Genomic DNA, 14,580 nt, shown 5'->3' with positions numbered 1-14,580 from the left:
CCTCCTGGATATTTTCTGTATCTATTAATTTTGATCATTAAGTCAGTTAAGAAATGGACATAGTACATCCCTGACAACAGAAACTCATTGTTGCAGCTTTGTCTTTCATTCATAAAGCTGTTCACATGTAAACTCTTGCTCCCTCACTTATGCTCTCCATCTGCTTCCACCACCTCATTTGTCCTCTTTCACCCACAACAGCCTAACCCCACCATCTCCAAAGCTGTGGTCATGCTGCCTGGTTACTACACAATTCACTGCAACGGAGGCAAGCGAAATTCTCACAGAGACAGAATGATATTCAGTCTTACAAAATCCACCTATTCATGGGTAAGAGTTAGCACAGGTTCAAATACGAACCCCAGCTGAAGTTACACCTAATGTTATTAGTAAGTACTATAATATTAAAAGTCAGAACAGATCCACATGCTTTTTCCTGATGTCCTTTTCATAACAAATTTTTATAATAAAAATACATTTAAATTTCTGACAACATTCCTAGCCATTTTACATACTAAAATAGATTGCTTATATAAAATATATAGCTCTGTAAAACACAAAAATGCTATTCCAAACAAATCACCATCCGAAAGGCCAGAAGCAAGCCTTCATGTCTGTGACTTCTCAAGCACAATTCAATCATCAACAAACAGCAACAGCTGGCAAACAGTAGTGACATTTCTTTGGCAAGCCAGAGCACTCGATGATTTCCACAGTCCTTCTCAGGCTGCTTCAGTTTTTAAATTAGAATTCACAAAGCAGAAGCATTAAAAGGAACAGGGAGGCTCTCTGAGGGCTGTGCCTGCCTGACAAGGGCAAGCTCCCATCTGGGCTGGCTGGGTGCAAGGCAGGCAGGGCTGAGCTCCTGCCCTGCGCTGACGAACTGGAGCAGGTTCGCTCAGGCCAGCGCAAGGCTAATGCAACACCATGGCTTCCAGTTCAGAGCTGGCTTTCCACCAGCTGGCCCAGAAGACATCTACAGTGGTTTGCAGAAGACCATGTTGGTGTAGGAGTAGTTTTCTTCCTCCAGTGGTAGCTCCACCTTCAGATCATATTCTAGATATCACTAATTAGCCAGATATATTTTGAGATGCTCATTTAGTTTTGTTTCTTGCAGTCATCGGTGACTTTTGTTAAGCATCCTATCCTAAGTCTACGCCTCTTATCCCATCCTAAGTATCCTATTTTGAGCATCCTATCCTCAGAGTAAATTCGAAATGGCCTTGAAAGACAGCCCTGCATTTCTAACTGTTCAAAGTATGCAAGCATTACAATACTAAGAAAGGTCCTGTTTTTCTCCAGCAGGGCAGCTGTTGGGAGAAGGTGGGGAGAGCTCAGAGCGTACTCCTCACCATGCTGCAGTGAGAAAAGGCAACACTGTAGGAAACCCCTTGAGCAGGAGACTGTGCACTCTTCAGATGGTTTGAATGGAGCAGTGGTCATTCAGCTGCAGAGATCATAATGTTAGCATTACTCATTTGTGGTATGAATTTCAAAACTTGGTCCTGTAGCAAATTTGTTATTCTCTGAGCTTGTAAGTCCTTTTACAACAGCTCAATGACCTTTTTTTTTTTTTTTTTTTTTTTTTCCCTTGATTCTCCATTGGAAACAGGATAGCATTTGATCACCACATCTTCTCCATCCCTTCATTTCACGGAGTGGATCTTCTTTCTGTGGCCAGGATCCAACACTTGATGAAGAAATTCATACAGCTGAAAGGGAAGACTGTGTGCCCCTGCTATCTGATTGCAGAGGTGCAGATCCAAACACATCTGCTGTCATTCATCTGTCAGACAACTGAGTCCAACTAACACTTCCCTGCATAACCAAAGCTCTCAGCCCTGCTCATCTTCCCAAGAAAGCCTAACCAGTCAACATCCCAAACAACTTATCTCTAAGGCAGAAGGATGACAAATAAGAACAGGGAGAAGAGAGAATTTGGGGGGTGACCTTGGTAGAGGAGGGAGTCAGGGTGAGGGAACTGGTTTGTAGGGATGAGCAGAGAGAATATTTTAGAGGGGAAAAATTAGCATGTCTGTCTCTCTCAAGGGTTGGAAAAGGGCATCCAACAGGGGAGAGCAGAGAGAAGCTCTTCCCCTAGGAAAGACTGGGAGACCCCAGCATGGGGAGAGGGGAATGGGAAAATACACAAATCCCAGAAATGGGGGGAAAGACTGATGGGCAGTGGGATAACATGACACTCAGAGCTAATGCCCTCCATAGGATAGGAAACCTACATAAAGCCCAGGCAAAGAAAGTAAGTCGAACGCTACCACATTTGAGAAAGCCCTTGAACAGGGAGGAATGGAAAGCTTTTGTCACAGAGGTTTGCTGGGGGAGAGGTGCGAGGGTCTCTCAGGGCACACTTATGAATTGCCATCCCCCCTGACCTGAGAAACACTGCCTTGGCACCTCTGTGATTAACATCCTTCTTCCTGATCCATCAGCTCTTCTGTTTGTCCAGTTTTTTCAAGGGCAAAGAAGAAAAGGCTCAAATACTCATCCACTCTTCCCCAAATCATCAAAATCTTAAGCAACCAGCACCCTTTCCAACTCTCCCCACTAGAGGTATATACTAAAATTATTTATCCATAAACAAAGAACTCAGATGTATAATGACATAAATAATTGCTCACTGAGCTGGAAAGTGCATCTTTTTAAAGCTGTTCTGCTCTTACCAAGAATCACAGAGGATTCCCTTCCTGCAAAAATCATACTCGAAAAAATGTATTTATTTCATATTTATAGAAAAATACACTGTTTACTCTGAATGTCCTTATGCTCAGAAGAAGAACATGGAGTATAATCCGCACTCTGCAGCAAACTTCAAAGTGGTAGCATGTGGGAAAAAAAAATTCCCAGTATGGGAACAAGGTTCTTTGCTCAGTGCTGTCCTTCAAAGATCAAATATAAGTGTTGGTGTCCCGGTGTTTCCTTTTCTTGCCACATTTACCATCATGACTGAAGGAAAATGGAGGGGGAGGGATGAAGGAAGAAAAGAGAAAAAAGGGTTGTAGTCCAAGCTACAGTACTGATCAATTTACTTTCTCTATATATAATTTCCTTTTTCTTTTTTTTTTGTGCACTGAAATGGGCAAAAGTTGCTGACATAATAGCCAAAACCATTGTTTGAAACAGTAATGTATAGCATTAAATCCTCAGGAAAATTACTGCCAAGCAAGCTAAAGTGTAAATGTTCCCTTCATGCCTGCACCACAGTGAAGAGCCTGGCTTGCTGTGCTTTAGGAGTGGGAAGACAGTGGCTATAGCTGTTCAGCTGGAAACTCATCTTTTGAGTGATTTTTCAATGTTTGGAGATGCTCCCAATATCAAGAACCTTTCCTCAGGGGACTTTTTCATTAAGGTAGTGGCCAGCTTATTTGACCAGAGAGCTGCAGAGTATATTTGCAGTATCTGTCTTGTACACTATCACTTTATGCTTCCAGAGGTGTACAAGATTTTGTGTCTTTATGAGAAAAATACAGATTCTATTTCCATGCATTTTTTAAAAAAGACTGCCTTTGTGGGTATTGAAAAATTCACATTTCTATCAAGGGAAATGTCACCTATGCACAACATCAGGCTGACTAGGGAATTTACTTTCACACTCTAAGAGTATCAATCTCTTTTGATTTCTAATTTATGAAAGCTGACAAGGTTCGAGGAGAACACTCTGAGGAAGGAAGTACACATCATACCTTGAAAGCTGTTCAACATCCTCCACTGTTTCTGGTAAGGAGATTCCCTTTGTCTCTGGTAAAAGCAATACTAGGAGCCCACAAACAACTGCGAGAATACCTACGGTAGACATTAAAGAAAAGAAAAAAACAATAAGAAATTCATTATGTTCCTTATTTTCAGGATTTATCCACTGAAGAAAGCTTACTTAGATTAAGGTTAAAGTGAGTGATCCTACTCTTATAGAACACCTTTGTCCTGAATTAATTTAACCCAGAACAAAAAAACTGAAGGCTATGGGTTCATTTGCAGCCTGAATTGCCCTAAAAGTGAGATCTTAGAGGTCAAAAACCTGACACAAGTACATATGGGTAAGTGCACACAAACTGCACTGGAACTGGGATGACATTTCTCACCTAGGACAGATAGGCCTCCGTTCAAGGGGCTGCATTACACAGGTGCATGTGTTTGTGTTCCTTGAGACCACTGAGATTTTCCTTAAATATTCTGCTCACATATCCGCGGCCGAAGTAGATTACATGATTCAAAATAAAACTTCATCCTTGGGAAGTAAAGAACAGTAGGGCTTGAGCAAAAGGTAAAATGTCTGACTGTGTTGTACCTGGGGTTTTGTTTGTTTGCATGCTTAGCAATAAAATCTTTCCAGCAGGATCCTCCCTGATTTTGTAGCTATTTATTCAAGGCAGTGGGAAATCTTATGTCTTCAGCAGCAGCAGAATTTTGGAATTAGATAATGTGAACACAGTACTTCTATACACATCTATTCTTGGTATAATGGTGATTCTTAAAAAAATGTCTTTTCTCTTTCCATCTGTGTTTTCAAGCTGAGGTTGTCTTTAGCCACCACTGTCCCTTCTTATTGTATCCTATCCCTTTTGGCTTTTTTCTTGTCATATGTATTTCTGGAAGTCTGGTTTAATTGCAGACTCCTGCCTCCCTGCTGGAAATAATTTATTTTTTTCTACAGATTTACTCCACAGGGCTCCTTTTCCCAAAGCCCAACTGAACAGCAGACTTCAACAGAAATAAAAAGTTATGCTTAGTACAACATTTATAGTCACAGCTGTGTATACCAGAAAAAAAAAAAAAAAACAAAGATTTTTGAAAGGAAATTAAGTTCACTCCCCTGCAATTACAGAACTCAGCTGCAAGGTTGCTCATTCTTCAAGCACTTCACATAGTTTCTTCTGTGCTCCTTCACCAAGTTACCAAAATAGACCTGAAGTCTCCCATAACTTGCTGCAAAATCAGAGGGAGTCATCCTAGTGGGAGCTTGTTTCTAAATAAGGAATTCTGTTTGTCTGAGGAAAGACTGCCGCATACGACAGCGGCATGGATACCATCCAAAGCAGTGCTGGAAGGATAAAAGATAACATACTGACAACATTTGTTCAGCAACTGTGAAGGGGAGTCCATTCCCCTAGGGACAGCTTCAACCTTTAGAAGTACACCACAAGTGGGAGCTTTTGGCAGAGTCCAACAGGTCCTGCTATGAGGCTCCTTGCTTGGCTGCAGGGGTGCCCCATGCTGTCCAGGGTGCTCCATCACCCTTAGAAGGATGTGGCATATTTCACCCATAATTGCCCTTCAGCTTCTTACACTAGGTATGAAGGTTGGTGGGGAGGGGGGTTGTTCTGTGAGGGGGACATGAAGCCACACACTAAACTTCTGCCCTAAAACAAAAGCTGTGGGAAGGGTGTATTAACAGAAAGTACATTTTAAATCATTTCTTACTGAAAATAATTAGAGGTAGCTCCAACCAAATGGCTGCTAATCGGAAGAGCAGGAATGGGGCTATGATTCCCCCTAGATCGCACAAACTTGAGCACAGGGAAACACCAAAGTTTCTGCAAAAGAAAAATAGTGCCATTTATTTCAGAGACACTAACAGACAGATGAACCAGCACTTCAGGCAGAAGAATGTAGGCATGTTAGCTCCAATGTAGAACATTAGCTCCAAAATTATCTCATCAGTATATGCCATTCACACTGAACAGTAGCTGTTCACTTAGGAAACTCTGGAGAAAACAGTTATACTAAAAAGCAGTGGAATAGGGAATGGGGAAAAACAGAAGAAAAGTTAAAAGATTTCCAGGAGTTTCAGCTGGTAGATTTCCCCCATGACCCAACTTGACTTACCTCAGCGTTGTAGGGTACAATTCAGTGTTCACAAGATACACAATTTCAAAAGCCATTGTGATGCCCAGTCTTCCCAGTGTGGCTACTGTGGTTTTGAACCATGGGAGATCTGTTCATTCAAAAAGAAACCCTGGTGAAGTGTGCTTTCCTGTATCAGCCATACGCTTCAGGCCTGGTTCTCACTTACATGGATTTTATACCAATAACTCCACAGACTGCAGCAGAGTTTTTCTGATATATAGGCATAAAGAAAGCCTCTTCCAGTACCAGAACACAGTAAAACACAAGTGATGATGAGAAAAGCAGAAAAAGCTGCTTCTATATTTGAAAAGGAAAGAAGTACTAAAGTCACAGCGTGAGCACCAGACATCTGGTTTGGCACAACTGAACTATTGCTTCAGCAGCACTGGACTCCAAAGGATTCTCCAGAGGAGTCTGATCTCCTAGGATTCATTGAGCAGTCTCAGGCTACAATGGCTAGTTCTAGGTGTCTTAAATTCAAAACTAGTCAGTGGAAGTACTTTTCGTTCCTCTTCACAGACAGAAGAATTACTACCACTTGAAATCACTGACAACAAGACCTCACCAACTCGGAAGAAGAAACCACACAGCTAGCGATTAACAAAGAGGTTCTCCAAACCCTTGTCTTAAATCAGTCTGTAACTTTTTAGCAGCAAGCCCCTGATATGTTTGGGGGAAAAAGTGGGAGAAGGAATGAGAGCACAGTGTCTCTACCTGCCCACACGAGTGGACCCACGAGTATATACCCTCCTTGTCAAAAGCTGGTTACAGAACTAGATGGACTTCAGGTCTCATCCAACCACACAATTTCTATTTTTCTGCTTCTAAGAGAATAAGTTCCAGGTCTAGTCAGCAAAAGCTATGTCACAGAAATTCTGGGTTGGTCAAGCCAGACTGAAGGGCCATGCTGTAGATGTTTATCTATACTGTCATCTATTGCTTTCTAACGTCATGCAAGGCTGCTTTGGAGAAGCAAAAATGATGTCCAGCTGATTGATTCAAGACACTGGCAGGGCATAATGCCATGAGTGGGAGAATGAATGCCATATGCTTCCCTGACCATGTTCAAATTGTGTCCCAGAAAGGAGGATTTATTTACACAGGGATGTTACACTCCAAGAAATGCAGTTGAACTACCTTCCAAAGCGTCTGACCACAAAGAAGCTACTTTTAAAGATGCATCTGCAGCTACAGGAAACTCCTTAGACCAGGCACTGTGCAATTTTTTAGCCACTGCACATTATACATGCTCCTAATGATGTTGCTTCTGGCCATCCTCCCACTTCCCTTCCCCAGATCCTGATGCCATACTTGATGCAATGTGCCTACAGGCCTTACACTGCCCTTTGTCACTCTCACCAGTGGGGAACAAGGTGCATGGGGCACGAAGGTCATATCTGCCCTGTCAGGCAGAGGTATGCCATGTCACTGAGGGCAACCCTTCAGCAGTCTGACAGCCCTCTCTGGAGAGCCAGCGGCCTGTGGAGAAGAGTCGCAAGGAAAGTAGCAAGTACTTCAGCAGTGCTCTTGGAAGAAGATGGTCTCCCATATGGTCTAACCATGAAGATTTTTCAAGGTAACCAAGAGCTGCCTGGCAAGGCAGACTGGGAGCCTAGAGAAACTGCAAGCCTGAACATGGTGCGAAGTGTGTGGGGGGTCTGCCACCAGCAGGCAGAGAGCTCTGGCAGTGATTGTGTTTTCACTTAAACAAGAAGAACAAGAAAGCATTTCAGTTTGCTCTGAACCAGAAATGAGATGCTTGGATTTTCGTTCCCTTCCAAAACAATCAAACAAATCCCTCAACAAATTTCATCCCATGTTGTGAGACATTGTCTTTGCCCTGAAAAGGTCTATTTTTCAAACACTTGTAAGAAATGCAAAGGCTAGAAAGAACAAAATAAATCCACGTTGTTACCATAGCCCCCCTTCAGTCAATAAGGCCCCTGAGGTGAGGATGACGTACTCCTACCTCTGCCAGGAGGACCTGAACTGTGTGAGCACCACAATGTGACAACTCTGGCAAGCTGCTGCTGCTGCTGTTCTTCCCATCTGTATAAACAGACATTTCTTGAAAGCAGGATTTGGACCTCAAATATCCCATATGCAAGTAACCTAAACCCCAGGCTGTCCTGTTTTCAGCCTGATTAACATTACCGGGGAGCAGAGTCCCATCAGCACCGCTCTGTGACTATTGAGGGTATGCTGATGGCAGCACCCAGCTGGCCATAGGTTACCCCTTCAGCCTCTCCCTCAGGTCATACCAGCCCCACAAGATGCTCCTGCTCTAACCTCAGAGCTGCTGCACGGTGCTCAGCAAAATGGTTCTGCCCCAAAAATGTAGCTGCTTCAGGCAAATGCCCTGAAGGAATAATTCCCCAGTGTCATTCTTTGTTTTCTCCTTCTGCTCTGGACAATCAACAATCCTCAGTCCTTGTTGTCCCAGTGCATCCTTGGTATTGCTTTCATAGGTTGAAAATGGTGCTGGCAAAGTCTGCAGATGACAAGGGAGAAATCTTGTGTGCTTAACTGGGCCCTCTGTGCCAGAAATGCTGTGCTTATGGAGAGAAATGGCCCCAGGGCCTCACCGAGTGGGGGGCTGCCACCAGCAGCAGCGTGCTGCTGGCATCCACTCATGGTGCATGGGGCTCTTTGGAGAGGCTCAAAGCAGCAGGGACCTGGGAGGTCACAAGGAGAATACTTCAGGACAGCAGGTCAAATCTCCATGGACTTCAGCTGTCAAACTGATGAACTTAAACAAGTGACTACAATACAATATCCCAGGGCAAAGTCACATAGCCACCAGCACCAGGCCCAGGCCCAGACTCTCAGCCTACCCATCCCATTTCTCTGTCACATTGTTTCTGCTTCCGTTGAAGCAATGGAGCTCCTCAAATATACAGTATTAACTTCACATACTTTTGGAGGAATCCCTTTAAAGCGAATGAATCAACATACCTCTTTGAAAGATTTCAGTGTGCACTCAGAGCAAACCTGCCTGTTTTCATGGGTCAGTACTCTTGAAGTGGGTTTTCATGGCTTTTCTCTAGGAAAACTATTACCTTCTGATATAATTTCTGGAATCAGAACCTCTAAGGCCAGCCAGGACTGTCGCTTCACTTTGATGGGAACAACCCTGGGGAGGAATAAGCCTCTCTAATGCCAATTCAGTTGCCAGTTCCTAGCTGTTCTGAGGCAAAGCATGCTGATGTGGTAATGCTCTGTGTAGAGCACCTCTAAATGCTTCCCTGAGAATATGCACTTCATGGTATAGTTAAATAGCTACACAAGAGGGAAAACAATTTGAAGAAAAGAAAGGAGTGCTGGAAAGTCTGAATGCAGTATCAGACCCTTTAGTTGTTTTTGAAGCCAGATAACAATGATTTAACTGAAAGCTAAACCTTTACTTTATCCCCTTAGCATTGCCCAAATTCCTGGGAGGGTGAAGGCAGGGCAACCATCTCCAGGTTGCCTGCCACAGCCCCCCATACCATATAGTGGTTGTGGACTGGGAGGAAATGGGGAATCAAACTGAAAAGTGGGCAGAGCACATTACAGCGTGGCACCTTTGGGCTGCTGAAATAGCCTGATAATGCCAGGAAAGCCATGAATCTGGATGAAGGTATTTAGAGGTTAGGCTGTGTATTTTTCTTCTACACATTGATTTATCTGGAAATGAGAAGACAACCATGTTGTCACATCTATTTCATTGATTTCTTACACCGTAAGTATCTTCCAAGTAGGGGAATATGTTTTCCCCTTATATTTGCATCTCTTTCCCCTGCTTCTGCATTCAAAAACAGGGCAGAGCCTTTATACACATCTCTCTTAAAACCACATCCATCTGTTGCTCACTACCCATCAAAGATATGGCCATTATATGTTCCAGGGTAACCCATGAGCAAATAATATGTATTGTCCCATAACTGTGGTGTTACTTGCATTACAGGCCCCTTTTTACTTTTATCTACAGCTCTGTGTGGCCTCCTACTCAAGAGGTGTTACAGAGAAGTCATCAACCTAAAGAGCCTACTGCTGGGAAGCAAACAGAAAGGAAAGGAATTACCGTCTGGCAAGAAGGCAGTAATGAGGCATGCAATTCCTGCCACGATATTGCTTATTGCGAAGGGTAGGCGCCGACCAATGCGATCAATTGTCACTAAAATTAGGAGAGCTGCGGGCAGTTCTACAGCTCCTGAGATGAAGAAGTCTAGGTAGAGGTTTCCTCCAACAATTCCTAGACGCATGACAAGCCCTTGGTAGATCAGGGCACTTGTGAACCTAAACCACAAAGGGAAAAAAATGTTGAGAGGCAAACAAATGACTGTAAGCAGCTGGAAAGAACCTAAAAGTCACACAGGAATTATCCTTCAAAACACCCCACCCTTCTGATAAATCACACTGATGTGCCTACTCACCAGGCGTACATCAGAATCAGCGTGTTTCTTCTCATCTGGGTAGTTCTAACCAGATCAAGAAATGAGGGATTGCTGACCTCTTCATTACTAACAGTGATCTGAGGAGAAAAGCAAGCAGCAGAATCAGTTGTCAAGAGTTAGACAGGCACTGGAACACAGTTTCTAAGCAAATACAGTGCTCAGCTCAGCTATATTACAGTCAAGTGAGCAAAACTGTTTATGACCCAGTTTGCTGCTTTGAGCACTCCAGAATGCTATGCAATTGTGGGAAATAACTTAAAATCAAGGACAGCTGTTGGTATTTTATAATAATGATGGTGCAAAAATCAGAAGAAAATCCCAAAGCTTGACTTCTGTGTCTTCTTGAGAATGGAAAAATAATTTTCTCATTATAAACTGAGAGAAGTTGACCTGGAATTCCTTGAAATATGATAAATGAACCTTGTCATGTTACAGTCACTCAGAGCAGAACTGCCTGTGACTAGAGACCGGCAGAGAGAAGGAGACTGTCACAGGAAAGGCAAAGCAATGGGGATGTGGGAAGCAGTGTGAGAGTGGGAATGAGCAAAAAGCAATGGGCTTCAGAATATTACTGCTGATACAGCTGGGCAGCAGGAAGAAAAATGAAGTGAGAGAAAAAAACAGATTTATGAAGGGGCTTGGGTTTCATAGAACTTTTAACTAGTGAAAGTCAGATGGACTTAAAGTACAAGCATTATGCTGAACATGGCTTTTATCCTGAAACAGCTAAAAGTCCTGAAAAGTATGAATAAACAATCCTCATGCTGACTAAGAAGTATATTAAATCTGTTTTTCACTAGTCACAATTTCCTCCAATATTGTTGCAGTGAGGCATTCAATGAAATTATTAGCTAGAAGGCTTAACAATAACAGAAAAGGCCTGGCTCTCCACCCAGCCTGAGATTGCATTTTGGAATTCATTACCGTGTGATTTAGTGAAGCCAGAATGTTATTGGGGTCAAAACGGGATTAGACATATTCCTGGAGGCTAACTTGATCAGTAGATTTTAATTGAGAAGGGCCAAAAATCGACTCTGGCTTGGGGGGTTTCCCAAGTCTGTCAGGTGTCAGAGACCGGGAGAATATATCAGCGGAACAATCATACTATTCCTGCCCAAGACTTCTCCCCATCTTTATTGGTTATTTGCAGAGACAAAACACTGGGACACATCCTGGGGGGCTGAGTCAAATGGCAGCCCTTTTGTTCACGTGCCCATTTTGCAGATGAGGAACATGAGGCAGAGAAGGCATGGATGGGTTTAGGCAGAGACAAACCATGAGTCAGCCGTAGAATGACAGTCATGGCTGAGATTTCCATCGGTTCTCAAAGACACCGTACAAAAGGCGCGCCTGAATCTGCTATGCTGTTTTGAGGAGGATTTCAGGCAGCCTGACTGTTTTGACTCTCAGAGAGCTTCCTCTATGACCACAGTGTCTGCTGCCAGTGGAAGGAAATCCAGCACCTATGCGAGGAGCCAAAAAAAATGCTCTTGGCCTGTGGGGAGGTGAAGGTTTCACGAGGGCGAAAGGACAGAGAAGCACGCAGGAACATGCAGATCAGCAATGAGACAATGGGCAGAGCCAAAGGCACTGCTATAGGGTCTCCTCAGCTCAGCCAGAGCTATGTCCGCCACACTTGTTCTGTACTTGTTTTTCACACCGTAAGATAGCACAGATGTTTTTCAGTAAGATTGGGGTGGACGTATTTAAGCATGACTTTTTTCATAATTGAGAGCCACAAGACTTTATAAGCGGGCAGAGAAACCCCACATTTGTTTGAACTTCCTTTCTACTCCCTCTTGCTTTTCTTCTGTAACCAGAGTCAGAAGTTTTCTTCAAAATGCTGCACCATCTGCTGTGTGCCAGAGCCTTTTGTGGGGCTAGCTGAGGTTGCTGGGTTTTTACACTGCTCTTGAACTCATTCATTATATGGATATAAAGCTGCCATGACTTTGTTTATAAAAGCAGGCTGCCAGCCACCAATTGTGACTTTGTGCAAATATGGTTTAAGTCCTCCTAAGGCAAAGATAAATTCAGCATGCTCTCTAACATTATATTTTTATGTTTTAATAAAGGCATAATAATGCCATGGGTAACTGAACATTTTTTATGGATGAAGAAAAAAATCACTGTGGAAAGTCAACTCTTTGTGGTGAAAAAATCCTCTTTTTTATTACTTGAAGTTAAAGAGACCTTTACTATTCATATCAGTAGAGTCAGAAATTCAAACACAGAGCCCATGTTTCCAAAGATACGCTATCTGAAAACTCTGGAGAAAGTTTTTTAACTAACTTCCCTGACATTTTTATCCCTATCAAACTACATCTCACTTCTTTCTGCAATAATTTTTAAAGATTCCTCATAGCACAGACACAGAATTCTGCATATGCTTAGCTGCACAGGAAAGTATATCCATGCACATAATGTATATATATGTAAGTTAATATATATACTACAAGTATATATGCATAAAGAGAAGTTTTATTTTGTTTCATGGCCCTCTCAAGAAGTAGTTCTTACTCAGCTGGCCACAGCCCATTCCCCTTTTGGACAGAGACTAAGAATGAAAAAAATTGCTTGAAAAGCAGTTTTATTATCACGCCAGGATAATCACGAGCAACTGGAAAAAAGAGTGTTACAATTTACAGTGCATTTAATGGGTCTGGACAGAGCTGAACTGTACAGAGCAAAAGAAGCAAAAGTTTATGTGTTTTCATACAAAGGTCATCTGTGGTTTCTGTGTGCCAATAAAAATACAGGGCCGTTACATCCAGAGCCACATAAGGGACTTGGCCAACGCAGCTGTTATGAATATGTTTGAAAGTCCTAGCCAAATGCATTGACGGATAATCTCTCTTACTTCTCCCTGTCTCTCTACACATGCACCACTTTGCTTGAAATTCTGGAGATAGTTACGTAAAAGCGAATTCTGACGTCAGTTAATGTGAGAAATACACTTGATCCCCTACTAACACACTTGGAGATGTTTTCTCTCCTCTGGGCACAACACCAAGGATGACAGACTTTTAATATTGAAAAGGTCCCAGGAATAGATCCAGCATGGATCTGGATGTGTGGACATTAATCAGCTGCAGCTGTGAATGGCTTAAAATCACTAGCAGGGAAATTTCTCAAAAAAAAATTAGGATATGACTTTAAAAAAAAAAGCAGGGAAAGACATAAGTGTCCGCTCCAACATGAGGCTTTGCAAATGCTGATGTTTAGTGAGGAGAAGCAGGTGTAGGAATGCAGGGCTGAATGTGAAGGGAGACCCGCGGCAACACAGCGATCCCCCTACGTGTCTCAGGCCACACACAGCACCAGGTAAAGCGGACCAGGACAGAGGACTCCCACTGACGTACCTGTCCCAGGCAAGAACAATGAACAGATTTACCCTATTCTCCCTCTTCAGTCAGTCTTTTCAGTTTGTTTCTCTTTCATTGGTTTCAGTCTGCTGTCCTCCTAGCCTAAGATGCTATTCCAGTGGGGCTGGCAAAGCTCATTCTGTTTTGTGGGACAGCTGAAGGTGAGACCAGATGGTGAGATTTCCTAACCTTGGCTCATATCATAGAGAAGCCCCAGCGTTCTTTGGGAAATGGCTCACTAATTGCTGGCCTAGCCTCTTATAGCTCATAAAAACCCCTTCCATTATATTACTTCACTAATCTACCACAATCTTTTCTTGTATATCCTGTTTCTTGGAGAAGAACATTACATACAACTTCTTCCCCGACAGCCCCTCTCCTTATCGTTAACCTCTGCCTGCTCCCCTGAGCAACATAATATTCAGAGAAACTCCACTGCAGCAACAGTATGGCAGTAAAACAGATTGCATATGAATAAAGCTGCTGGCTGTGGAAATGTATATTTCAGCATACTCATCTCTGTTGATATGTCTAGTTTTGACTTTACAAAATCTTTAGCCCAGAGTCATATATCCTAAGAGGTACAACATAAGTTAGGCTCAGCTTCTCTATGTAACATGTTGTGTGAACTTTAAATTGTCAGAATTGTCATTAACTGTTATTAACATACACTTAATAAAGTGCAAAGGTAATGGAATATTCATATAAATCAGTTGATTTATACCAATTCCTGGCCATTTCTATATTTCTTCTGTTGCTATGGACCTCCTTCTGTGTGTACTTCATGCAAGGACTAATTTTATAGCAGGAATGGTCTCAAACAGCAGAGCTGCTTAGGCTGGGTGGCTGATTTATGGATCCTGCTTCTTTACTAGATAAATAAAATCATGTGTATTTGAGAAAAGCTATCCAATGTTGAA

General features: G+C 42.7%; 1 protein-coding gene across 8 annotated transcripts in view; it reads right to left on the bottom strand.

The window, feature by feature from the left end:
* Positions 1–2,714: 2,714 nt before the first annotated feature.
* SLC22A3 (solute carrier family 22 member 3) overlaps positions 2,715–14,580 on the bottom strand; it is a 31,260-nt gene continuing 19,394 nt past the window's right edge. The window contains exons 6-11 of one of the 8 annotated variants that reach the window (XM_026109824.2): positions 10,275–10,372; positions 9,923–10,137; positions 5,839–5,947; positions 5,434–5,546; positions 3,699–3,798; positions 2,715–2,961 (exon numbers count right to left, since the gene is read on the bottom strand). In XM_026109824.2, coding sequence (XP_025965609.1) covers positions 2,904–2,961; positions 3,699–3,798; positions 5,434–5,546; positions 5,839–5,947; positions 9,923–10,137; positions 10,275–10,372 — 693 coding nt within the window. In that variant the 3' untranslated portion in view covers positions 2,715–2,903. Of the gene's footprint in view, positions 2,962–3,692; positions 3,799–4,094; positions 5,054–5,433; positions 5,547–5,838; positions 10,138–10,274; positions 10,373–14,580 lie in introns of those variants that run through there. The other 7 variants (XR_010388445.1, XR_003260669.2, XR_003260670.2 and 4 more) reach the window with 7 other exon arrangements.

The sequence above is a fragment of the Dromaius novaehollandiae genome, chromosome 3 (assembly GCF_036370855.1).
Source record: "Dromaius novaehollandiae isolate bDroNov1 chromosome 3, bDroNov1.hap1, whole genome shotgun sequence".
Taxonomy (NCBI): Eukaryota; Metazoa; Chordata; class Aves; order Casuariiformes; family Dromaiidae; genus Dromaius; species Dromaius novaehollandiae.
This window is presented reverse-complemented; position numbering and strand designations above follow the sequence as displayed.